The sequence below is a fragment of the Melopsittacus undulatus genome, unplaced genomic scaffold (assembly GCF_012275295.1).
Source record: "Melopsittacus undulatus isolate bMelUnd1 unplaced genomic scaffold, bMelUnd1.mat.Z mat_scaffold_135_arrow_ctg1, whole genome shotgun sequence".
Classification (NCBI taxonomy): Eukaryota; Metazoa; Chordata; class Aves; order Psittaciformes; family Psittaculidae; genus Melopsittacus; species Melopsittacus undulatus.
In genome coordinates this window covers 74,278-101,481 of record NW_022994104.1, presented here as the reverse complement: position 1 = coordinate 101,481, position 27,204 = coordinate 74,278, and the positions used below count along the sequence as shown (strand labels likewise).

The 27,204-nt window shown below is 41.9% G+C and overlaps 1 protein-coding gene across 1 annotated transcript; it reads left to right on the top strand.

Moving 5' to 3' along the window:
- LOC101875631 (Golgi-associated plant pathogenesis-related protein 1) lies at positions 1-25,784 on the top strand. The gene is made up of 5 exons (XM_031052921.2): positions 1-73; positions 12,944-13,052; positions 16,454-16,557; positions 24,437-24,514; positions 25,600-25,784. Exons 1-5 carry the CDS (start codon positions 61-63, stop codon positions 25,758-25,760), a joined length of 465 nt encoding a protein of 154 aa, XP_030908781.1. The 5' UTR covers positions 1-60; the 3' UTR covers positions 25,761-25,784.
- Positions 25,785-27,204: the final 1,420 nt, after the last annotated feature.

Below are 27,204 nucleotides of genomic sequence, written 5' to 3'. Positions count from 1 at the left end.
AAAGCACTCAAGAGAGGAGGCAGCAGGTGAACTTACAAAACCCCAAACCATCGCTTGATCATGGGCAAATCAGGTGAGCAAATGCCCTTGTGCAGTTTGCTGTGTGTTCTTACCAGCGCCCGTGCCTGTGTTAGTGCTCGGAAAGCATTGCTAAAGCGTTAGTGGCTTTCCTCAGAGAAAGCTGCTTTCATTTTGCATGGTACAGCCCGGGAGGAGCTTTCCCTCCGACACAGGGTGAGATTAAAAATCTGATGGAAATGACACCTTCTCCCCAGTCTGCACAATGTAGAAGTACTTGTATTTTATATACAGCTTACAGCTTGTAACCTATAGGAGCTTTGCTGTATGAAACAATTATAAGCCCTATAGCTTCAAAATTATCTTGTGTCTGGCTGTCTGATAAAACTTACCAACCTTGCAGATAGGCAGCAGGATGCTTTGATGGGGGGGAGGCTGGGGCAGTGTTTATCACCCTTTTTTGTCAGGAGGATTTAGATTTAAGGTTTGGTTACTGTTTAACTGAGGATAGCCTTGCTCAGCTCTCAAGTCTCTCCCCAGCTGTGCACATACTCATGGAGCCTCTCCCTGCTGCTGGCTGCATTGTTGGTCCTTTCCCCATTGCCACTGGCTGTCTGTGTGCCCTGCTCTGACTGTCTCGGCTGGGGGATACTCCTCCATAGCTGCTAAGGAGCTGGAGATCTTGAGAGAGAGCTTGTGCCCAGGGCTTCCTCTGTCTTTGTCCTTTTAGAGTCATGAGTGAAAAAAATCTGTGCTGATCTTCTGAAATGGCCGTGAAACTGGATGGTTTATTTTTATTCTTGTGGTTGGGACATTACTTCTGTGACAGATCAGAGCCTGGCAGCATATTAGCTGGCTGTCCTGTGTGCAAACAGCATGTACAGGACACACTCAGCAAGAACTAGTACTCAAAACCATAGGCCTCTTCCAGAGAAACTTGAGGAAAATCTTTGTGCTTATAGCACTTTAATGAGCCTAAACATGGGTTTGTTGAGCTTTTCTCCTTTTTCTTTTTTTCAAAGGGCAGCATCCTAGATGAGATCAGAGCTGTCTGCAAATGTGGCTGTAAAGGGCTTACTGGTACGACACCCAGTCCACGTGAAGCACCATGTAGCTGCCAGTGGGCAGTTTTAGCCCTGTGTCCTGGAAGCTGTGTATGTTTTCAAGTGGATTGGGAGTTAGTAAATAGCCTTACAACTATTTGAATAACTGTGGTTTCTGAGAAGTATCAAGTTCAACCATTCCTCGCTAATAGCATAAAAAGTACAACTGCAGTCTAGTGGCTGTGTTACATTTGCAAGGCACATCAGACAAAAGCAGTGTAGATATTCCACTGTGCACATTCTGATTCCTAAATGTTTAAAATGTTAAACATGATTTGTCACTTGTGTCACTTTTCAAATCAATGGTAAACTGGGCCCAGGCTACTGGCTTTGAGCTGCATGTGATATTTTTGGGTGAATCATAAAACTGAGATCCTGTCCTGACAATTGGTTTATTGACTAAACCCCATCTGCCCTTTTGCACGGAAGTCTTCAAATTCCTGTCTGAGATCATTCAGTGTGGTTTGCTTTTGAATGGGTGGGAGCAGCTGTTTTACAGAGTACTGCTTCAATGCCCCTTCCTGTGTGTTTTGTGTCAAACACCTTGTCACCTCATGTTCCTGCTGTAATACTCTCGAGGACATGATGCGAGCAGGTTTCTCTGTACTAGGATGTATGGAAATGTAACAGGTTGGGATCTGTCTGACCTCAAAACAGAGTCCTTGCTCTTCTCCTGGGTCAGAAAGATTAATGCAGATTACTTGAAAGCATAAATTTAAGGATGCTCTAATTCATGTAAAGTGGGGACACTATTTTAGAATAAATGTCTTCAGAACAGTTTCTTTAACTTTTTTCCTTTGGTAAATCTATCTTGAGGTCTTGGTATCCCCAGGCAAAAAGATGCTGCTACTGAAAATCTCAGTTCTTTGATAAAATCTAGCTATGTGTTGTTACTAGGCGCTGGATCATATTTGAAACAGTGTTCATTGAAGGTATCAGAGCTAGAGTTTTAGCGTTGGTTTTGCTTCACTGAATAGAGCTGAGCGTTGGAAGACTTTGGTACCTCTGACTCAGCTTTCTTCCTTGGAAGCTGCCTGCTGCTGAAACCACTTTCATAATTAAACTCCATCACCAGGTTTAGAAAAACACCTTCCATGTCTGTAACTCCTGCAAACACTTAGCCAGACATGGGGACCTCCTCTGCCTTCCCCTTGTTCTCCTTTTGGACAGCATTTGGATTAGTGGCTTCCCTCCTAGCAGATCGCGGAGAGCTCTAATGGAAAAGACTCGGACAAGTATTTTCTGCAGGAAATGAGGCGATGTTGAGCTGGCTGCTCTTTGTTGTGCTGTTGCTGAGAACACCGTGTTGGTAGGGCTGTGACCCCCCTGCAGCTGTGCTCAGTGGGAGGCCGGGGTCCTGTGGCAGCCTTCACCCCAGAGGGGATATCTATGTGAGCAGCTGCGGGTGATGCTGGGGAAGCAGCTGCCTGCCAGCTCCACTCCTCCGCTCTGGAGAGCGGGGAGTTCTGCTGCCGCGGGACTCTCCGAGAGGGCTGGGATGTGGCAGAAAAGGGCTGCTGAAAGTCTCGCTTCTTTACTTCCTGCTGCTTGCTCCCTGAAAACCAGCTGGAGGTGACAGCAGGGGACTCGCCCTGTTTCTGGGTGCAGACGCTATCAAGCAAAGACAGGGATGGGTTCAGTAAATACTGGCTATCTTTTTATACTGTTTGCTTTTCTTTCCTTTTTCCCACTTTTGCAAATGTGGGTGGGACTCCAGAGAAAGAGCTGGGAGTTTCCCACTGTGCTGCTGTTGAGTCAGTACAAAAAGAAGGGCTGAGAAAGGGTTTGACGAAAAGAGACAGGAACCAAACTCGGTGCAGATTTCCATGCTGGTTTTAATCCTCCTTAGAAACATGTGCTGTTTCTTAACTCCTCAGATGCACCTTCGGATCACAGTAAAAAGGGGCTGTTGTGTTTTCTGTGGAGCGAGCTGCACCTTCAGCTGATCTGAAGTGCAGACTTGTACATTAGCATCACAGTAGGAGATAGCTGTAGCAGCTCATAGCGAAAGTACAGGCATATTAGAGAAGTGACCCGTTTGTTTCCTGAGAAAGGCAATACTTGCAAGCCGCCAAAATGACAAGGCGTTTCGTGCTGGCTGGTTTTACAGGACCAGTGGGGTTAGAGGAAATGAATTAGTCTAAGCTGATAGCAACCAAGCATTTGTGTTTGGTAACAGTGGGGCATTTGGAGAACTTGTCATCAGTACAACTTACAGGTGCAGTGGGAAAAAGGCCTCTCAAAAATCAAGTTAATTCCATTAAGAACAGCACACTTGACCAGTTTTTGTGTGTAGAAGACACTGATTATTTGGTATATGATCAAGGCAGATGCATACCAAAACAAGTATGAAGAGCTCACAAAGAGTAAGATGGAATGTGGTGGTCTGTAGTAAAGGAGATACCACTCAAGGTTTCCCATGCCATAGAGTTGCACATCAAAAAGCATCAACACTCCTTTCTGAATCCTCCAAGAAATCTTTCTCAGAAGAAGAATAAAGCATGAAGACAGCTTTTATTACTGGAACCACTCAAACTCTTAGTTCTCTATCAGTACAGTTGGTAGTGTCAGTCTTGCCTGGATTTGAATTTGTCTCTGTTGCTGCTGTATGTGCAAGAACAGAAAGAAAGGGGAAGTAAGTCTCTTTGTTGTTTATTACATATCTCATCAGGCCAGAAGGCTATTTCAGATCACTATTTTGGTAGAAGCTGTGCTGTTCTCTGAAAGATTAGCTGGAGCATATCCATGTTATGTTTTTGGAGGCAGATGTAACCATGTTCTGACTGGTTTTTGAAGGTCTGATAGCAGCTTCACTAGGTCTTGGCTGGATGGCCCTGTAGAGGAGGACCAGGCGGGTGGCCAACCCCTCTGGTGCCTGTATAAGCAAGTATGAGAGATGGTAGTAGTGGAGGAAGAAAACAGGGCCCTGTTTAAGGCCACCACAAACACTATTTACTATCATTTAAAGTTGACTGAACTGAGTTACCAGAGTGAATCTCTGCTTTGAACAGAAGTCACGTGGTCTTTACCTGGCCTCCAAGCAAAGCATGAACTGTACGCACGATCATTGCAGAGCTGCATGAAATGGTGAGTTGATTGTCCTTCTCAAGCTTTGCCATGCCACCATTGTAGGTGGGGTGTTTGGGAGCTATTTTCTAACATAGGTTATGTGGGCTGTGTCTGTAGATATACCTGTGTGTCACTAAGCTGAAATGGCATGGTTGCATGTTGCTGAAGTCTATAATCCCTATTGTAAACTTAAACACAGGGCACAAGGAACTGTTTTCCATGAGACAGCTCTGATGATAGTTTGTGATAGACACATGTTAAGAAATTATTGCATACATGCTTACTTGTAGCCTATGTGTGTGTTTGTCACACTTGTAAATTCTGCAGGCCATTGGTAGGTGTTGGGCACTTAATAAGTGATCCTCAGAAAGTGATTTGGGGTGAACTGTGGTAGGGAATAATCTGTTCTTGAACTTTCCCTTATGAAGACCCATTACTAAAACAAATCTTTCAGCTTAGAATCACAAAGGGTTCAAGTTGGAAGGGACATCTGGAGGTTGTCTTGTTTAACTCCCCTGCTCAGTCAGGGCCACCTAGAGCTGGTTGCCCAGGACCATGTCCAGATGGCTTTTGAAAATGTCCAAGGATGGAGAGTCCACAGCCTCCCTGGACAACCTGTGCCAGTGCTCTGTCACCCTCACAGTGAAAAAGCATTTCCTGGTGTTCAGACTTTGATAGCTCCTGTATCTTCTATAGCTTCACTGTATGAGAACTTACGACTGTGTGGAGTATATTGCCCTGAGCTACCCCAATGGCAGGTCACAGGAGGGGATGTCCATGACACAGTGCTCTAGGTGTTTCATTAACTTTCTGGGGTTTAACATATTGGGCAGGGGGAGCAGAAAGATGATGTAATTGATTGTAAGTATGGGTAAAGAAAACTTCCTGTGTCTCCCTGCCTGGTCTGGACTACTGGGTAGGGGAGTTTATACATCAGCAAGCATAAGAAATACACACGGTCGTACTTCCATGCCTCAGGGAGGTGCATAAATAAACATACTTTAAACACTGCCCCAGCTAGCTTGAATGTCCTTGGTAGAAAAGCAAGGTGGGAGGGTACTGGAGCTAATGAGTTCAAAGCTAGTTCAGGTATGACTGCCCCAAATAATGGTAAAACAGAAATGGTAGAGGAATAAAATGGCAGAGTATAACCCAGGAGATGTGGGGTAGTTCTACCTTTCTTCAGTTCTTCTTTGCAGAAACCTTCATTTTGCAAAGAGTTTGAATTCACACCAGACACCAAATAAACTGTTGCTTGGTGAAGAGTGTATTATTATGCTGCTGTCATGCAAACAGGAGGAATCACAACCTAATGACTAAAGCTCAGATTTAGTAGTAGGGAAGTTCTGATTTCTGGTGTTGCTCATTAGTGAGTACGGTTGTACCTTATTTTCTTCATAAATTACTATAATTAGAAACTCTAAGCAGATATGATGTTGGGAAGGAGGAAGGGAAGAAATGGAGAAGATTGCTTCACTTTCTTCTTCTGCATAGGGTGGTCAGTTCTAACTTAGGTAACTTGTAGCTGTGTATTTTGAAGGGTATGTACCCCAGGAACTGTATGTACCCTAGGAATTGTGTGACAATTAGGTTTAAGAACACAAGGCTTGGTTCTGTCAGTGCTCCAGGCTGCTGATTAGTGTTGCTTGGGTTTTTTTTAAATGCTTATACACAGAAGTCTCTGCTGCCTCTCAGAGCTGTGCAGTTTCCAGTTTAGCAGGTGTTCCTTTTTAATCAGGGCAGTCAATTGCCTAACAGTTTATAAAAGTCCTTAAGTGAGGAAGTAATCAACACTGTCTATTATAGCAAGAATAGGATTTGCAATCAAATAGTGACATGACTAATGTCATTGAAACATTATTCCACTGGCAGCTTCATATTCTCAGGCAATATGCCTCAAATTGGGTATGGATGAAAGCAGTGTGTTGTGTCATATGGTACAGGTAGTGCAAGGTTACTAAGATGCCTGTTTGCTGTAGTGGAAGCCCAGACAATAAAATGAGTGGGGACTTTGTCCATCAGATGCAGTTAACTTGGACATCTCACTCACCCCAGCAATAAGTAGCTGTGTAAGAAATGTTCAGGCAAAACTGAATGCTGAAAGACAACCAGAGAATCTTCCCCCTGAAGAGGGATCTCCTGAGCTGAAGGGAAAGCTATTTTAAGCAGCCTGATAAACACAAGGATGTTCCAGGAAACTACTCCCATTCAAACTCATGCCTAATTATAACCCCCAATCCCTTTCATTCCCATAAGCAATTCTTTCTCTTCTAACTTTTAGTAGGATTCATAAGACTGTTCAGGTTGGAAGGGAAATAGTGCATGAACAGTTATCTCCCATAAATGCCTATTGTATGGGATGGAGATGTTGCCCCTTTATTGAATTCTTGGTTCAAAGGTGTGAAAGAAGACAAATCCCACCCAAGATATAATGCTTTCTGAATATAGTAGCATTTTACCTTTCCTTCTCTCCAGGATGTATATATGATTTAATTTCTTCTGTATGTTTCCAAGCAATCAGCTAGTTTTATTAGAGAACAGGGGAGTTTAGCACTGAAGGAAGTCAGTTTTTATGGCTGGAAGTGATTCATGGATTAGGAGTGTCAGATCCATACTCCCAAATGGTGTATTTAGGAATAACATTAAGAAGCAGTCTTTGAAGACATTACTGTCCCAAATGGGGAGTATGAAAGTGCGGTCAAATACATGAAGAAAGAAACATGGGATATTCACTCCCTGGGGCATTGCAGAGATTAGCCAGTATAAGACCATCCTGGAATGTTTGTAACTTCAAACCCAAGTGCTGAGTTAAAATGCACTGGAGGCATAACTGTCTCCTTAACATTTCTTATATCAACTAAATATCCATCACTTCTCCCTTGAAGGAACATTATTCTCAGTGTGAAAGGTTCAGCCAGGGCTAGTTTCCAGGGAATTACATTTCAGGTGAGGATAAAGTTTATTAATAATAAGTGTGTCAGGTCTCTTTAGGTCTAGACAAAAATGTAGTCAATTAGAAGCTGGGATGCCTTTAACGCAAGAATTCAGTTTGTTTCCAGCCTGTTAGTATGCTTTGAGAAGTTTGTCAGAACAGAGGTAGCTTCAATTATATGGGACAGTAATAAAAGACTTCTGGATATAATTACTTTGCAGTTCCCTAAAGCCATCAGTAATCTTTTGTATTTTATTTTTTTCCCCGCAAAACCTGTTGGCCATATTAAAAGTTGCTGTATTCCACATCCCATTTCTGCTATCAGGGTAGGGCAGAGAAATTCTGCAGAGTCAAGGGAGATTGCAGGGATTTCAGTATTAAAGCAGAGTTACACTCAGTGCTTAAATGGATATCCAGTTACCTTTTCATGTGTTTTCTGTTTACTTTGCATTTTTGTCCTCTCCATGTATTCTGGTGCTTGGCTTCTTTCTGTCTGGGTTCTGGTCAGGAAAGAGTGTGGAAGTACCACAGAAGTACCCATGTATTGGTTAATATGAGTCACATTGCCAAGGCTGATAGTATCAGGTTTTTTCATTTACCTCCTTCCAACAGGGTGGGTCCCTTGAAGTGTATTTTGCAGCTGGCTTCAGATATGTTGCTCTAGCCATTATACAAGCAAATTTGTAATTATTTATTTTGGGGCAGAATTGAAAGGTGGGGTCATTATCTCCATTTACCTGTAATGCACCCATGGGGTGAAAAGTTGTCAAGGTTCAAAGAGGAATTGAGACAGACATAATGATACGCTTTTGTGTACGATTTTATAAAAGTCTATTTCATAGACTCATAGATTCATAGAATCATAGAATAGTTAGGATTGGAAAGGACCTTAAGATCATCTACTTCCAACCTCCTGCCATGGGCAGGGACACCTCACACTAAACCATGTCACCCAAGGCTCTGTCCAACCTGGCCTTGAACACCACCAGGGATGGAGCATTCACAACTTCCCTGGGCAACCCATTCCAGTACCTCACCACCCTCACAGTAAAGAATTTCTTCCTTATATCCAGTCTAAACCTCTGCTGTTTAAGTTTCAACCCATTACCCCTTGTCCTATCACTACAGTCTCTAATGAAGAGTCACTCCTCAGCAGCCCTGTAGGCCCCTTTCAGATACTGGAAGGCTGCTATGAGGTCTGCACACAGCCTTCTCTTCTCCAGGCTGAACAGTCCCAACTTTCTCAGCCTGTCTTCATATGGGAGGTGCTCCAGTCCCCTGATCATCCTCATGGCCCTCCTCTGGACTTGTTCTAACAGTTCCATGTCCTTTTTATGTTGAGGGCACCAGAACTGCACACAGTACTCCAAGTGAGGTCTGATGAGAGCAGAGTAGAGGGGCAGGATCACCTCCTTTGACCTGCTGGTCATGTTTCTTTTGATGCAGCCCAGAATATGGTTGGCTTTCTGGGCTGCAAGTGCACACTGCAGCTGGCTCATGTTCATTTTCTCATTGACCAACACCCCCAAGTCCTTCACCACAGGGCTGCTCTGAATCTCTGCCCAACTTGTAGCTGTGCCTGGGATTGCTCTGACCCAGGTGTAGGACCTTGCACTTGTCATGGTTAAACTTCATGAGGTTGGCATCAGCCCACTTCACAAGTGTGTCAAGGTCCCTCTGGATGGCATTCCTTCCCTCTAGTGTATCAACCGAACCACACACCTTGGTGTCATCAGCAAACTTGCTGAGGGTGCACTCAATCCCACTGTCAATCCCACTTGAACAAGACCGGTCCCAACACTGATCCCTGAGGGACACCACTCGTTACTGCTCTTCAGACAGACATTCAACCATTGACTACAACTCTTTGCATGCGCCCATCCAGCCAGTTCTTTATCCACTGAGTGGTCCACCTATCAAATTGATGTCTCTCCAATTTAGAGACAAGGATGTCGTGTAGGACAGTGTCGAACACTTTGCACAAGTCCAGGTAGATGACGTCAACTGCTCTACCCCTGTCCATCATTTTTGTAGCCCCGTCATAGAAGGCCACCAAATTGGTCAGGTAGGATTTCCCCCTATCAGAATAGTTTGGGTTGAAAGGAACCTTTAAAGGTCATCCAGTCCAATCCCCTTGCAGTGAGCAGGGACATCTTCATCTAGATCACGTTGCTCAGAGCCCCATCCAATCTGACCTTGAATGTTTCCAGAGATGTGGCATCTACAGCCTCTCTGGGCAACCTGTGCCAGTGTTTTACTACCCTCTTTATAAAAAAATCTTCCTTACACGCAGTCCAAATCTACCTTCTTTTAGTTTAAAACCATTCCCCCTCATCACTACAGGCTCTGCTAAAAGGTTCACCTCCATTTTTCTTGTATTGAAAGGTCTCACCAGAGCCTTCTCTTTTCCAGGCTGAACACCTCCAACTCCCTCTTGTTAATTATCTGAAGCCTAAATAGAAAAGGTTAGCATGTATGGAAAGTACAAAATTACCAGTGAAGATTAATCCATAACCAATAAGACAGAGAGCACTAAGATGACAGTGATACTTCGATAAATTGATGCTGTGCTCTTTCTCAAATCACTGGGGTGGATCCTTAGCTATAAAAACGTATGCCTTTTTTGTTAGTAAAGCAGATACCTGGTATAATGTTGTGCATCCTGAGTGCTGACATAAGGGCTACACTCTGCATTTCTGTTGTGTAGGTATTGGGTAGAGAGGTTTTGTGGAATATTTTACTGTTACTCTTTCTTCACATCATTTTGCAACTCTGCAAGACCATGGGAGTGTGTCCGGTTGATAGCTTCAAAGGTGATGCAGAGCAGCATCCTTTTTGTGGAAAACACGTTCAGATAATTTGCTTCTATTTTGATGTCCAAACTAAGAGAAGAACAGAGCAGGAGAAGACAGGAGAAGAAGCCGGAAGAGCTGAAGAGGAAGGAAAGATTCAGGCATGAAGAGCTCTTCACCTGAGAAAGACTGAGTAGGTTGGCACTGTTTAGAAGACAGTAAGAGAATGGAGAAATAGTATACTCAGAAAAACAAATCTGTTTGGACAAGGCAACCTAGATGCTTCTGCTTACTTTTCCATGGTCACATAAAGTTGATCAATGAAACTGAAAAGCCAAACCTTTAAGAACTGTAAGGTGTGCTCTGTACCACACCACAGCCTTGAAATGTGTTGTCACATGCCGTCATTTTCTTTAATGACGTTATCTTTAATGACATTATCAATGTTCCAGAAGAATCCAAAATAGAGGTAAAAAACTGAATAATGAGGAGCAAGCAACTGTATCTAATACCTTTAGTTGTTTCACTTACTAAGCTGTGTAATGATCCATGACTAAACCTAACTTCCTGGCAGTAAGAAATAATTTCTTCTAGCAGCTTAAGCAGCCTACATGAAGGGAAAAATGTACGTCTCTTAAGCTGTTTGGGAAGCTGTTCCCGTTTGGGTGGGAGCCTGAAAGCTCCTGTTAGCTCTCACTTTTAAAGTCTGGCTGCTCAGTGTATGGAATATTGGTAAAATGGAAAAACTTAACATGCCTTCCAAAACTAATTTGAAATACATCTGATGGCTGGGTTGTCCCTCGCCACACATCAGCATGTACTGGAGAAGCTGTGCAGAGGGAGGCGGTTAGCACATGAGCCTGAGTCATGGTAGATAAATTTCTATAGAAGCTGCCTTTAAGGGAAGAGGAGGATGGAGGTTCTGTAGGGACAGCATAGCAGTGCCTGCCGTGGCTAGAAGAAACTCAGTTTTGTCCATGTCTTGGTGGTCTTTATAAATAAAAATATTAATACAGAGCTGGACTGCAATACTTCTGTGCATGGATGAAAAAAGCCTGCGTTTCAGTCAACTTCATCTTTTTTTTTTAGAATTTCAATTTGTTCTTGTCATTGAGAGCAAATAATTTTAATAGAAACTTTCACACCTGCAGGTCAGATTATGCACTATTTAATGCTGAGCGGATATTAAGTCTAGGTGATAACAACCACAAGCTTTAAGATGGTCTTGTGCACCAGCAAAGTGCATCCTGGAGTATGTGATGCAACTTCCAAAGCTATGTATTGCAACTTCTTTGTTTGCAGTCTGTCTTAAAATTCCCCTGCTGGAAGCATGGACCCCTGCCTCAGCGAATTGGGTACCTCAAAAACAGGCCATGATCCCATATGATGCAGCAGATGAGTGATAGAATTGGTGAGCTGTGAGCAATGGTAATAAGAGTGATGGGACAGGCTTATTAGCAAAAGGGTGTGTGGATGCTTAAGCACCAGAATGGAGGCGTTTGTTTAGTTTGATGACATGTAACTTGTGACACACAAAATTGAAGGAAAACCTAAAAGGAGGAAGGTGGTGGGCAGATCTCATCTCACTCAACAGGGTTCATGTTGCTGTCTTATGCCAATAGTCTTATACCAAAAAAATTGAGCATGTTGATGGAGAATATATTCAATGTATGTTCACAATAGTCCTTTGGTCTTTGGAAAAGACCAACCCAACTTCAGACTGCTTCAAAATGCTTAAGGTTCTGCAGTGGTTTTCTATGTGCATTGGGTATTAAGAATACAGGTGCTTTGTTATCCCAAAGCTATTGGGGAAACTGGAGAGAACTTTGAGAACAGCTTAAAGCAGGAGTATGGGTTGGGTAATCACCTTAGGAAAAAGACACAAGAGCAGTATGTGCAAACTGACAGCTCTATGTGGGGAAAATGCATATTACAAACAGCAGAACAGTGCACACGCTAATAAAAGAGAATGATTGATAATAGTTGTTAGGATTGAGTAGTGAGAGGCAGTTGAGAAACCTAAGGTTAATAACAGGAAACTCTAGTCAAGATGTCTTGGCCTGCTCAGAAGCTTCAGCAAGGCGAAGTGAAAAATGTTTTGAAGATGCTATGTATACCTCTCTAATTGTTCTCTCAAAACTCAGTTTCAGGTTCCAAATTTCTCAGCAAATTCCAGAGGGTGGCAAATGACAGATTTATTTGTTTGTTTGTTTTCTTTTCGTCTGAATCTTGGGGAAAATCAGCAAAATCATAAGAGGAGGTAACATGAGATTGCTGTCAAAGTGAATTGCACTGTAACAGGTTGCATGTCCTCTGCCTTTCACTGCTGAAAGTCTCGAGTTTACCAAGTTGCAAACAAGAACTCTTAGAGCTTTGCAGTAACTTTGGAATTCAGGTGTTTACTGAGCACACTGCAGTACAGGGGAATAAATCAATTCCCATCAGTTATTTCTCTCCTTACCACTTGTTGTTTGTGAGCTATTATTTGTCTTGAGCCAAATAAAGATGCATTTTGAGATTCCTCTGAATTTGTTTTATGTAATGAATAAAAAGAATAGTGCCTGTTTCAAAGTATTTGTATAGTTCTAAACATTTTGGTAGCTTCATTTTCTTTAGGTGATGTTTTGACTAATACAGAAAATTCTTGCATACAGTGACAATAATATACGTTTTTAGTGCGTTTCCTCAAAGGACCTGTAAGTCACTTACACCGAGACTTTGCAGTTGTGATGCAATGAACTGAAATCTTAAAATGAAAGTCAAACTAGCCTTAAATCCTCTTGCTATTGAGTAAAAGAATAAGGTTCACATTACTCTTCAACTTTTAGTGATTTTGTACCATCCCAGTGGGAGTTAGTTCATGGATGGAAGGTGTTAGCATCTGTTTAATCCTACTCACAGGTAATGAGTGTGGTATTCTTCTTTCTTCAGTCCAGCCCGCGCTAGCATCTTAGCTAAAGAGTATGTTTTTTCTGTCTTCACTAATGTCTGTGTCTGACAGGCCTTTCCATTTTTTTATGTGGTTTCAGCTTCCAAACAATTTGCTGAAGACATCTTGAGAGCCCACAATGACTACAGGAAGAAACACGGAGTCCCTCCATTAAAACTCTGCAAGAAGTTAAACAGAGGAGCCCAGCAGTGAGTTCAGTCCTTTCTTTTCTCTAATGAGATTTGTGACACTTTTATCTGTTAGGTTTGACTGTGTGTACTGCAGAAATATTTGTCTTTTGACATGCTGACATTCAGTGAAGACTGACTGGGTGGAGAGCAAGGGACTCCACTCTTTCTGTCTCCCTACCCAACTCTTTTTGTCCTTTCTTTCTCCTTCTTTCATCACATAGCACCTGCTGGTCACATGGACACTTCTGTGGTTACAACTGTATAAATCTATCTTGCCCCCTTTTCCAGGCATGGGCTGCATCTGTCCACACTGGTGTATCTCCTCTGCGCAGGGCAGTTGCCTAAAACGTGCTTCACCACCACCTCTGTCAGATGATGGATTGTCATCTGCAGAACAGTAACCACTGCTGCCAAAATAGAGAGAAAAGAACTTTTTCATGGTACAAAATGATGACTGGTTTAAGATTACTGGAATGAGAAAGAAGTAATTTCAGATCATATTGTCTGTCTCCCTGCCCCAAAAGCAAAATCAGTTTATGTTGTTCTTTACTCTGTTAGGAGGGGCACATCTTACCTCTTCTCCAGTGCTGAAGACTGCACAACTTCTTGTCAGTCTAATGTACATCTATCTTTATGCTGTCTGACTTAAGTCTTCCTTACAGAAATTTGAATCCAATGCTGCTTATCCTTTTTGCTGTAGATACAACCAGGTAATTCCCTTTGCTTTTACAGCAACGTTTTTCTAAGTAGATTTGAAAACCTCATTTTTTCAGGCTCAGCCTCACAGTACAAAGGAGATACCTGAAAGAGAATGCTGATTCAGAAAATAAATGTCCTTCCACAGTGCCTAAGCAGTGGCCAATTTGATCCCTGTAGACATAAGGCTTTCTACCATAAGCACACAGACATCTCTGTGCTGGCCTCCTGGGAGCCAGAAAGGCTGTAGCCTTTCTGGTACCTGATTTACTGTCCCAGCATGGTGCTGCACTGTCACACAGATGCCCCAGCTCCTGCACTCCTAGAGCAGAGATCTCTGCCAGGTGTGGTGCTGTACAGTGTGCACATACCCTCTGGCACCAAGCAAAATCTGTTTCCGTCTTGATTTTTTTCCCCATAATTTTTTCTTGAGACACCATGATAAGTGGATATAGTATTTCTAAGAGATGGAATGCCAGTGACTCATCCACATGCCTTTGTAATCTGTTGGGGGTTTCCTTCTGCTCTTCGAAGGGCTGTTTTGTTTCTGTTTTACATGGTGCCCAGGAGGAAGAAATTTCATTGACTTGTCAATAACACTTGTTGTGTCTCCAAAGTGCTACAGTTGCTTTGAGCAACTCAACTTGTATGAATAGTTCAGATTATTCTGTCAAATATGCATTGCTCCACATTTATCTCTAAGTGTTCTATTGCCCTTGCTGGGTATTTTTAGATCCTTCTGGAATTCCTCAGTCCTCTCTGGTCTCAGCTGACTTTCCCAACTGTGGTGAATAACAATAGTAAACCTTTGGTTGTGCAATGGCACATATTCAGAGACTGAAACTGGTTGATAGCAAGAACCATATGGCTGATCTGAATATAAGACATGAAATATAAGAGATGTCATATTTGTCAAGACAGATTTTTCATAACATTAAATTCAAAGAACTTTACCTTTTTCTCTATGTATATTTGACATCTCTGTTGCTATGCATTTGGTGTATATCTGGGTACTTTTCTGTGCCTCTCTGTGCTGAAAATGGTCTGTTTCTTACTATTTTCAGTTCCAATAATTATGACAGGTTACATGAACTGAATATTGGATCTCCACTTTAGCATGAGATGAGTCATCCTCAGCAGATTTATCTCTGACTGTAATGAACATAGGGTGGTGATCTCAGATGTAAACCTCATGCTTTTAACTGCCTGAGCTAGATTGAATTAATCATTCTTTGTCTCAAGCCCTTGGCAACTTTATCTGTGTGCAGTGTGTACTTTGTTTCAGTCTTGCCTTTGCTTGGGATGTGGGAATCCTTGAAGAGAATAATTACAGGACTGTAGCAATACAGGGCATGAAGGAGCAGTTGGGAATCCTCTAGTCCAGGGTCTAGCAGACTGGCAACTGGCAAGTTTACATTCATCCAGACTAATAGAGCTACCTAATTACTTTTTTTTGTTTGTTGTTTTGGTAAAAGAATTAGGACTAAAGGAAATAAGAACCTAGTGTCTGAAGAACTAGCTTGGGCCAAAATGTTCAGTTGGACAAATTTCCTGTCTCTGGCAGATGCCAGTAATTCATGATTAGGGAAGGGGTAACAGGACAAAACAAATGTGGCGATCCTTTCCATGTGACCTTCTCCTGGAAGTTACAGATTTATACTGTAAATTGTGATTTTCCTAAGCAGAAGGTTGTATCTGCATTTTTTGTTGCTGTTATTTCATAAGCCCTGAAGATTACTCCCCACATACACACACTGTAAATTTGTCTAGCTCTTTTTCAAACCCACACATGCTTTGGTGTCTGCATTGTCCTGTGGCAATGACTTCTAATGGAACAAGCACTTTGTCTTGCTTCACTTTTAAATCTATGACCTGATGATTATGTGTGTTGCCTCCTATTTCTTGTACTGCGAGAAATAGCAAATGGTCTTTCCAATTTCACTATCTCTGTACTGAAGCCTTTTCAATGTTGAATGAAGAGAATAATTGTTTTACACAGATATTCTTCTTAACCATGTTGTGAGACAATAAAATACATCCCACGCTCTCACACATCAGGTTATATAAAAACCAGTCCTGCTTATCCCTGTGTTGGTGTGCACAGTTGTTGCCTCAGATGCTCCATGTGGTCCCCTTCTCTTCTCTACTGTCACCTGGCACATTGCTCTTGCTTTGTATCTGACTTCATTTGTAAATGTAGGGTTTTTTTACAATTGCTTTGACTGAATCCCCCCTTCAGTCTTTTTCCTTACTTACTGGGAACATTTAAGTTACTCCTGTGAGTAGTCTAGAAATATGAGGAGGTGACACCTATAGCAAATGCTGCAGGTACTTACCCTTTCCACCAACAGCTGCAGCCAAAGATGGCCTGTGGATTTCCAGGTTCAGGGAAGAATATGATGGGGGAGATCTGTCCTCTGATTTCTTCTAGGCCCTTTTCAGCAGTGACACAGATGCTCATGAAAGACAAAAAAAAATGGCCTCTGGGCCTTCCCTTTGCCTGATTCCTAGTTCTACATAGGTTTAAAGCATCCCTGGCTTCAAGGCTTTACAGCTGAGTAACTTAAACCATCATAGACTCATAGAATAGCTAGGATTGGAAAGGACCTTAAGATCATCTTCCAGCAAAACTCCTTGCTTCCATCTCATCCTCTCCCTCCTCCTCCTTCTCTCTGCTTGCCATGGCTCTGTTCCATGGCTCAATATGTGGATTTCTTTGCTAGGTATGCAGAAGAACTGGCTACCACAAGGGTCCTCAAACACAGCTCTGAGTCTGCTAATGGAAAATGTGGAGAAAACCTAGCATGGGCATCCTATGACCAACCAGGTAAGCTTTCTACTCTTATTGCCACAGAGACACTGAATAAATGTTTTTTCTCATGTACTTTGGGCTCAGAGCATCTAGTTGTAAGAGTACTGGTGTTTTCTCTACTTCAAAAGGCATCCATTGCAGTCCCCTAGTGTCCCTGGGGCAGGATGGTGGTTTGCAGTCACCTACATATACTGACAGCAAGAAGCACGTGTAGGCACAGAGGAAGTAAGGGACTGTGGTAGTGTGCTGTGTCCTTTCAGAGACAGGACTTGGCAACTAGGCTGCTCTGTATGTCCCCACTGTGGAGCTGTCTTGAGTGCTACTTGTACGTGCATGAGAAGAGAGAAGTTGTCAATGCCACATACTTGACCTTTATCCTTAGTTTGCCCCAGCAAAGAGAAGGCTGACCACAGGCCAGCTGTGGTGAGGAAGGTGGAAAAATGGCCACTGCATGCTATGTAGTAGTTCCTGTTTGTATGGGCAAAATGGGAGCATGGACACTAAAGTGACAGAGACTAATGTGTTAGACATCTAGTCTCTTCTGGTCTGTCAGCAAAATGGGCTTTGAGCCCTTTCCCATGCCTTCATTTTTGAAGACAAAAGTATTCCATATATTTTCTGATCATAAATGTAACATGTAACTGGCAGCCTTTGACATGGATGCCTGGGGAGCTGAATTTTGGCCAGGCCAACAGCCTGCAGTGAGCTTTTGTTTGGAGTGATGTTCAGCAAACTCTTCCTTCCTGCCTCTTCCAGCGGGCAGGGCTCATGCGTTAGCCTGCTGAGACAGCAGGTGGGATGTATTAAAACTGACCACTTGCTTTCTTTGTTCCCATCTACCCCTGGAATTTCCAGCACAGCCTCAGGGAGACAAAAACTCATTTCTGCAGGCTGGAGCCTCTGTCTGAAATACCTGGAAATCTTAGGAAGTGAGGTTTAGACCCAGGGACACTGCTCGGTTCCTCTGCAAGTGCCAGCTCTAGTCCCCAGTGGGTACTTTTTTATGTTGAAAAAGAAACCCAGGGTGGAAAAATACAATCTGATCTACTCATATTTGGCATTCTGTCCGTTGCAAGAGTCTGAAGCAAGGGTTCAGAGCAGCATGGGAAAACACAGATGTACGATGAAGTTTGTGGCTATGACTCACTGACTGAGCTTACTTCTTCAACTTCTTATTTGTGTTAATGGCCTGTGCTCCTTCCCCTGAGGTTAAAGTCACAGAATTCCCATTTAGAGAGCTGAAATCAGAACACATGCATTCTTCCATAAATTATATAATGCCTATCTTTTCCTGTATTCCATTTGTTCTCTTCAAGGCACTGTTTCCATACTTAACTTTCCAGTTCTGAGCAATTTTGTTGCTATCTTTTTATCCACAGCATTGAATGTCTTACTGAGAAAATTAAGCTACATCCTCTTTTGTTCTGTAAAACACTTCTATATTTCCTATGTAGCAGGATCATTTGAAGTACCAGAATGAGAAAACTAGTTCTTCAAAGAAAGTTATTCTGTCCTCTGGCCTTAGTCTCTGTCTCTATGGAGCTGGTTCATTCTTCCTCTTTTTCTCATATAGTTCCCTTTGGATAGTTAATTTGTACCCTGCTCAATGAGGCTGAAATCTGTATTAGGGAATCCATTCAAGGGCTTAACAAAGGCAGGCAGTGTTTTCCTGTTCTTTCCCAGATAAAGCAAAAGCCAATAAACCTCTAGCATAACCCGTATTCTCTCTCAAAAAAGTGATGCTGTTGTTTATTTTGGCTCTTACTGAGTTCTGTAATAATGCCAGAAGATACATTTCTTGTTTCAGAGAAGATTTTAAGCTTTCAACCATAAAAGCCTTCTAGCTTGACTCTTCTCCTGGTTAAAGAATACCTTGAATTGTATTCAGGATTTGAGAATTACATAGCCTAAAGCTGTTGCTGGAAGTATGTTTATCCATGTAATCCAAGAAATAGCTGACAGCTGTTTCCTCCCTCCAGTCCTGAAGGAACTGCTCCATGGCAGACTTCTCTTTGTGCTCAAGTGAGTGAGCTGTCATCTGCCGCTAATGCGAGAGACCACAGCCTGCCTTGGCAGCTGTAGTATGTCAGGCTTCTCAGGATATCATCTTATTGCATTTCTCATCTGTTGGGAGGCTGAAGGCAAGCACTGGATGATTAAAATCTGTTTGGGATGGCTGGTGTGGTCGTGAAGAACGTGCCATGCTGCTTGTGAACTCCAGGGAGTTTGTAAGAGAAATTCCCTGTGTGTTAACACCCAAATCTGTTATGGGAGGAACCTGGGTCTGCCTACAGGTCAGTACTAGAGGGCAGAACAGCACAGACACCTTCTGCTCCAGCCTGGGAGGAGCAAGCTTTGACTCAGTGCCTGCCTTGATGCATTGCTTGCTGTATAACACCAGGTTTATACAGTTCTGTTAAATAAAATAAAGTAGAATAAAATAAGGACTTGCATGTGGAATGCTTAAAGTAGAGGATTACTTCCTAAAACTATCAGTATGGCTTCAGTCTAAGGACACAGTTTATTTCTGAGGCAAATTAAGTCTACCTCTATGTTCTTTCCCCTCAGACTGGTGGAAGAAAAGTTGTGATAAAAAAAAGCTAGAACAACACTTAAGGAAAATTCTAAGATTTGTGATATGTGGTTTTTTAAGTAGATCACCATGGTGCTGCCCATCCTTGCACAGGTATATGTCCTATGTGATTTTGTTTGAATGTTTCTAGCAACTTACTCAGTGGGATTACTTGGAGAGTTAAGGATTCTTTGGTATGATGAGAAACAATAAGGCTGGGCACAGAGAAATTAAATGTAAAAGGGAGCTGAATACAGTAGTAGGGTTGCTGCAGCCTTGTGTTCCCAGTAGTGAAGCTGAGAATGTATTCCCAGGCTTGCACACACAAGCACACATGTACACATGTATATATGCAGGTGGCCACATAGATAAGCACAAACAGCTGCAGTCAACATTAAAATGAACAGCATCAGCAGCCTCTTCCTGTTCCCCTTTTTGGCTGATCACAATGAAGTATGTTACCAAAATATATATATAAACTATCATAGATATTAAAATACATATTTCCTATAAATAGATTTTTTAAAATTGACATAATTCATATTTTTATAACATTAAATTTATATATATATATATAAATATGTGTGTATATATATATTGTTAATGGAAATAAAAATTTGGTGTGGATCTCCACAGCACCTAAGGTCAGACAGTCTGCCTAGTATCTGCTCCTGATCCTGGTCTCATCAGTTGCTTGTACCTGAAGGTACCACCCTCTCAGGCTGCAGTTCTACTCTGATTGCCAGTATAGTGCACCTTGCACACACACACACGCAGCTCCCTGGCTGTTGGCTAGGACCCACCTTGTCCCTGCAGTGGCCATACATCTAATGACTCCTCCCAGGCCACTTCACTTCCTCACCAGTTTGTCCAGCTTGTGCTTCATTATTACTCACACACTCAGCACCCAGATTGGTGCTCCAGTTGCAGACACGAAGGTCCCTGCTACCTGTGGTCTGACACCAGTTGTTGGCACTCACACACACCCCACCATCCATACAGAACAGATCTTCTCACCCAGGTGAATAGAGAATAGTTAGAAATGGAATTTAATGAGACAGCAGGACAACTGATGAGATGCAGATCATGGCCAGGCAAGAGTACTGACATCTGTCTGCAGCAGTGGCCCTTTATTGTCTCTATGTCCTTCAGAGAGTGGTATCAGCAGAACTTTGCTCCAGAACTTTTAGTGCTATGTATGGACTGACCTCATACATTCAGTCCTCTGACCACCTGAGACACAGTTGGTGTGGCCACATTACTAGCTTATAGCTTGGATAAGTAAATAAAATCACTGTGCTGATTCTGGACCCAGTCTTGGGCAGAACTATAATTGGGCACTAAGTCAGGGTTGGTGCACCAAGTTTTTATGTAATGCAGATGTGATCTGTAAGTCATAGCACTGATGAAATTTGTTGGAGTGAGATTCAGCCTGTTCTGAAATGAACATTCAGTAAGCCTAACTGAGCAGGTCATCAGTCAGCTAATGCTAGGATAAGGGTGGAGTCAGTGTTTCTTTAGAGAAGTGTTGAAACTATGGATGTGGTTTACAGCAATACAGACAGGAAGGGTATTTAAAACCCCCCAGCAGCATCCTAATTGGTTCTGCAAGTGAAGCAACGGAAGAGAAGCTGCGCTGCTGACTGTAGGACAGATCTGCATGCTTTTTGACAGAAGCAAGCTACTATGGTTTCTAGTACAATTGGGAATGAGGGGTGGGAGTGAGTTTTCTGTGTTCTTTCCTTCTGTTTGAAATGCATTTTGAACAGCAAACAACTCCTGTTTTGGGTAGCTTTGGGGGGAGTGGCAGCTGTTTTCAATGACACATTGAAATGCAAGGGAAGCTGACACTAGATGCAACTGCATCACTTACTCCATAATGATTTGAAATCTAAATACTGAGTTCTCTGAACCACCAAGTCTGAGGATGCAAGTTTCTGCTAAATCAGGTAGGCTCAGTGCTCTGCTGACCCTTCAGCTGTTCTCCCTCTGGAAGCTCAGGGGTCACTGGGCTCAAAACAGAGTTTTTCCTTAGTTCCCTATGACTCAGCTATCGCTTTCAGCACTGGTTTGGCTTGTGTTCCATCACTGCATTGTTTACTGCTCCCCAGGGGCAAAGAATCAGAAAGAAAGTATTTTAGAGGAAAGGGAGCATGTTTAATCACTAGGTACCTACCTGTTTTCTCATGTGGTAGTAACTTCCTTCACCTCCTGTGGCATATGACAAATAGTATTCATTCCCTTTACTTCCAGGACCCTTCTTTAGCATGATTTGTTAGTCTGTCAGAAGTTGCCTAGTCCTTTGGTCATCTTCTCTTTTTCTGGGAACAAGTTAGTCTTTAATTTCTCACAACCTCTGATGTAATGATTCTTTTAATTCAAGGAGGATGACAGCAATGCCATGTAATGATAACCTGATCCTGCACATGAAAACAAGAACATAGCTGTCAGCTTCTAGACTTTCACTGCCTGGCTGCAATAAATTGCAAGCTTTCATACATGAAGGCTGGGAATTAGCACATTATAGATTATGCTACCCAGCTATGCTCGCTGACGTTCATGTACAGAATATATGAGGTATTTTTACCTGATGCCATTGCCATCTCTCTTGAACAAAAGTTGCCAAATTTTCACAGGATGGATGGTATATAAACTGATTAAAAAAAATTAAAATGAAGAGAGACTGTGTTTGTCAAAGCTTCCACATGTCCTGCAATATCTCCATTATGGAGATTTAAAGTTCTTGTCACATGGAGCCTATGTACACCTCTTAGAACTATAGTAAGCAGAGAGGGGATAACTTCCACTTGAACTACTCTTTATGTCACACTGGTAGGTTAACAGAAGGAATGATGTGCTGGTAGCAATGGGAATGCAGTCCTACATCTGTGAAAATACTGCTTACATAGTATGGTCACTGTCATGGTTTGAGCATATTTTGAGGGTGTTTTTTTGAAGGTTTTTTCCAGCCAGGTGGAGGAGGGGAGTCCGGGAGGAAGGAGAGACAGGACACCTGACCCAGGCTAGTCAATGAGGTATTCCATACCATAGCACGTGATGCCCAGGAGGCATACTGGGAGAGAGAGGGCTAGAGGAGTGGAAGCTCTAGAGAGGAAAATGGAGGAGAGAGCACGCGGTGCTCGGCCAGGCAGGGTGGAGTGAGTTATGGGTCGGTGGCTGGTGGGGTGTTGTATTCTTTTCACTTGCTGTTTGCTGTATCATTATTATTTGTAGTAGTAAATGGCAGTAGGGGTTTTGTGTTATGCCTTAGCTATTAAACCGTTCTTATCTCAATCCGTGGGGGCTACATTCTTTGGATTCTCCTTCCTAACTCTCCAGGAGTTGGGGGACTTGGTTTAAACCACGACAGTCACTTAAGTAGTTGCACACATAAAGAACATGTGCTTCATAATGCACACGTGTCTGCAGTCACATTCTGTACTTGTGTTCCATGGAGTTTCCCACAAACATGCCTGAAGGAGACCTTCAAGCAACCTCCCAATACTCAAAGGGGGCCTACAAGAAAGCTGAAGAGAGACTTTTTTCAAGTGTCAGGACAAGGGGGGCAAGGCTTTAAACTGGAAGAGGGTGGATTTAAATTGGATATTAGGAAAGAATGCTTTACTATGAAGGTGGTGAGGCACTGGCACAGGTTGCCCAGAGAAGCTGTGGATGCCCCATCCCTGGCAGTGTTCAAGGCTAGGCTGGATGGGGCTTTGAGCAACCTGGTCTAGTGGAAGGTGTCCCAGCCCATGGCAGGGGGGGTTGGAACTGGATGTCCTTTAAGGTCCTTTCTGAATGTTCTTTAAAGTCCTTTCTGACCCAAGCCATTCTGCAGTTCATTGCTAAATCCTTCATAGCTTTGAAGTCTAGAGTGGAACAGGAAAATCTGCTCATTTTGTTGTTTGAGTTTATTTTTTTGTGGGGGGGGAGGGGAGGTTACTTTGTGCTTTTTTGTTTCCTCTTGTATTATATAAAGATTGCTCTTTGCACTTTTTTCATTTTAGCTTTAGTATGAGTGACAAACGAACAGATATTTATTTGTGTTACATACTTCAGCCTTAAAACAGGTGTACAGCTTTTGTTGTTTGGCACAGGGAAAGCAGGAAATAAGGAACCTGTTGTTATTCCTGAAATTCAGGAAGCAAGAGAGATTTTAATGACTTTTTATATGGAAAATGTGAAATGACTCTACTAAGAGAGCACTAGTCCTAACAAGCAGTGTAGCATAGGTAAGTTCACAGTATTTCCAGTCCACAAGTCTCTCAAGAGATGGCTTTTCATTCAATAATTTCTTTTCAACAATAGCTCTGACAGCCAGCTTGCCAGGTAACACCACCATCCTTTTAGCAGACTGCACTCACAAGAAAATGAAGTTTAAAGAAGCCAGTGCAGTGCCTGACTTCTAGAATAGTGCAAGTTTAAGACTTTTGGCTGCAAAATAGCAGCAAACATGAGTCATTGCTGTTCTGCAGCCAGCAGTCCACCAGGGACCAGCGTACTTCATGACGGTAGGCTTAACAGCGTTGGCAGCTTGCTATGAAATCAACTGGCCTTGAGATACACATCCTGGAATGCTAAGCAGAAATTTCATTATCAATGTAGCTCAGGGAAAAACCTGCTCCCTTGACCCCCCACAGTGTTTGACACAAGAATTTCCTAACAACCAGTAATGGAAAAGAAGCAACATTTGAGTTTTGGTACACAACATCTCCCAAGTTCTCACCTGAGCTCCTGCCCTCTGTACTGCCTGTTCCACAGGACCCACTGCAGATTATCAGAATCTGCTCCTTTCTATCAATCTCCTAAAGTGTTCAACAGAAAACAAGAAAGGATTATTTCTTTGGCAAACATCAACCTCGGAGACCCACAGACACGTGGAGCTGCATCACTGGCCATAGTCATAGACCTTACACAGCTGTGATCACAGCATTGGAACAGGCTTCATGGGGAAGTGGTGGAGTCACCATCCCTGAAGGTATTTAAAAGACATGTAGATGTGGCACCTGGGGACACGTTTTAGTGAGGGACCTGGCAGTGGTAAGTTAATGGCTGGACTTGATCTTACAGGTCTTTTCCAACTTCAACAGTTCTATGATTCTCTGATAACTGAGTAGCTACAGCTATTGCAAAACAGTAACAATTTGGTAAGTTACATGTACGACTGCGTTACCTATATTTCAAAAACTCTTTTTAACAAAAAGACTGTTCCTTCAAGTTTCTAGAAGTTCTTGCCAGCTATTAACAGATGATCTTGCTAGCCAGGCTGTATGTACCTGTGCTTACATCATGATTCCACAGCAGATCTCTTTTGTCTTTCAGGAAAGGATGTGGCTGACAGATGGTACAATGAAATTAAAAATTACAGCTTTCAAAACCCAGGGTTTTCTTCTGGGACAGGTAAGGTCAGACTGGGCACTGTCTCTTCAAAAAACAGCTTTTACGTTAGGAAATTGGTGAGCCAAGTTGTTTGGGATTTTTCAAGAATCTTCCTTCTTTTCTTAGGAAAAAAGAATAGAGATATAAAAATTTTGCATTTCTTCAAATGTTAGAAACTAACGGAAGGGTAAAAGGAAACTGAGAAATGAAGAATTAAGCAAATTTTGTGGGGTTTTTAATACTGTAGTTTTCCTCCAACTCCAAAGTTTTTAAAAGGCAACTTATTTTTAAGGCAAACTAATTTATAGAAAATACTAAATTGGGATCATATAGGTTTCTTACTAAATGTACTATGCTGGTGTTTACATTGACATGTGCCTTCTACCAAATTATATCATTTCAATCACAGAGATCACTTCAGATATAACATGGAGATCAGGATCAGGCCATGGGCTGCATATTGATGATCCAGTGTTTAATGAACATAAAAACATTGTTCCTTGATGACCATCCAGTGTTCAATGAACATAGGAACATTGTTCCTTGAATAATGCTCAAGCAAGAGATACGCCTGAGCTTGTTTCAGATGAAGAAAATCATGCTCTTCACCCATGGGATTTGTCTATGCACAGAGAGAAAAACTGATGGAGCAGCACAGTGCAGGGGTGGCTAGTACAACTAGGCAGAAGAAGCCACAAAAGCAGTATTATTTTTAACAGTTGCACATGCAGATACATGGGGGAGCATGAGATGGTTAAAGCAAATGAATATTAGTCACTGTCAGAACTGCTGTTCACACTGCAGGGAGTATAGACCATGATGTCTGTTGAATTTTATATCAGATACTCATCAAACTACTTCTTAGTTCTCCTACAAGATATTCTTATTTGGACATGGAAATGGGAATGGTAGTGAGGAATCAGATCAGATCAGGCTGTTTCGAGACAAAATGCTAGACGCAGGGTTTTTTCATGTTCTTAGCTTGTTCTCCAGTTAGGAAAAGAATAATTTTTTTATTCTTTCTCTCCCCACTCCTCATGTGTTAAAGGGAATGCTACAGATTTAGTAGGTAAAATGAATGCCTATGTTTCTCTCTCTTTCTTCAGGTCACTTTACAGCAATGGTTTGGAAGAGCACAAAGAAGATGGGAGTCGGAAAAGCATCTGCTAGTGATGGCTCAACGTTTGTGGTGGCTAGATATGATCCAGCTGGAAATGTAGTAAATCCAGGCTATTATGAAGAAAACGTCCTTCCTCCGCGAAAATAACTTCTTTTTTTTTCTTTTCTTTTTTCTTTTTTTTTTAAAGGTAGCCTTATTGCTTAATGACAAGTGAACCTGGATTTGGACTTGACAGTGTTTGAAATGAAGCACGAGTCAATGACATTTTCTGTTTGATACTGCTGTTCACTTCTCATTACAGAGGAAGCAATGACGTGTTACTTGAGTCAATCTGCACATTAGGTCCCTGTTATTTCTGAGGGGGCTTCAGTTTAGCTGAGGATGAAGTACATGCAGAATTTCTGAAGGGTAACATTTATAAGTTGTTTTGGTTTTTAATAGCTTGCATGAACTCCGTGTCAGCATGTGAGTAAGCACATGTTGGATGTCTTTTTTTAAGTGAGCGAATTTATAGCTTTCTGTAAACTGAAGATACCAGCTTCTAATTATATCATGTACTCCCAGTTTTCCAGTGTTTTTTAATAACTGTAACTTCTTTGTTCTATCTATACCTCCTGCTACTGTGGGGCTTTCTCTCTGCAGATGGAACATATGCAAAACTTCCTGTATGAAAGGTACACATGTAAAATGTAGTGGCATTCAGACCTATGTTTCTTTATTAAGAGGATCTCACAGAACACTAAAATATCACTGGCAAAACTGTATCCATGAAGCAAGCCATAACTAATGTGTGACTAGAAAGCTACTAAAATTGTTTAAACCCCAGTTACATTTTAGGTGCTAATATTTAAAATCTACTTGAGATGAGTGTGTTTCAAGTTCAAATCCCATCTTAGAGTTTACAGCATGTACATTGTCTCATGATCAACTGTTTACATCTGTTACAGGCAAGTAAGACACTATTTTTTCTCTTAGATATTTACGCAAAAAGAAGTTTCTTTGATACTTTATTTCTCAATAACTTATTTTTACTTTCTAAGGAATATCTTCTGCATGTATTATGCTATACAGACAATAACATTCCCAAAACATCTCTTGTCTCCTTTAATAATGCCACAGTAGGAGGTATTCACATGGCCATGATTAAGAGATTCACATGATCTTTGTTCATATCATTCAATAACAGTAAAAATATTCCACATGCTGAATTGATGCCTTGAAAAAAAAAACAAACTGAATTTACTGAAAGGCAAGCAAGTAAAATTCTGAAGGACACTTTTTCTCTTCAGAAACATAGATTGGGCCATTTTGGCCAGGCTCATGTACTGTTCGACTTGGGGTTTTGTTTTCTTTGTGTTTCCTTTGCCTTCTGCTGAGATTCTGTATGCCAAAACAGTTCATGAAGAGTGCCATTAAAGAAATACCTATTTTTGTTTACACAGTTGTAATAAACTGCACTGTTGCAACTTGATTGTATGTCACTGAGATGTTGTATATTACAACCCTTTCGCTGTAACCAAGAATTTAACACATATAACGAACATTTGAAAACTAAGTATTTTTGAATATGAATTACTCAAGCCTGTGCTGT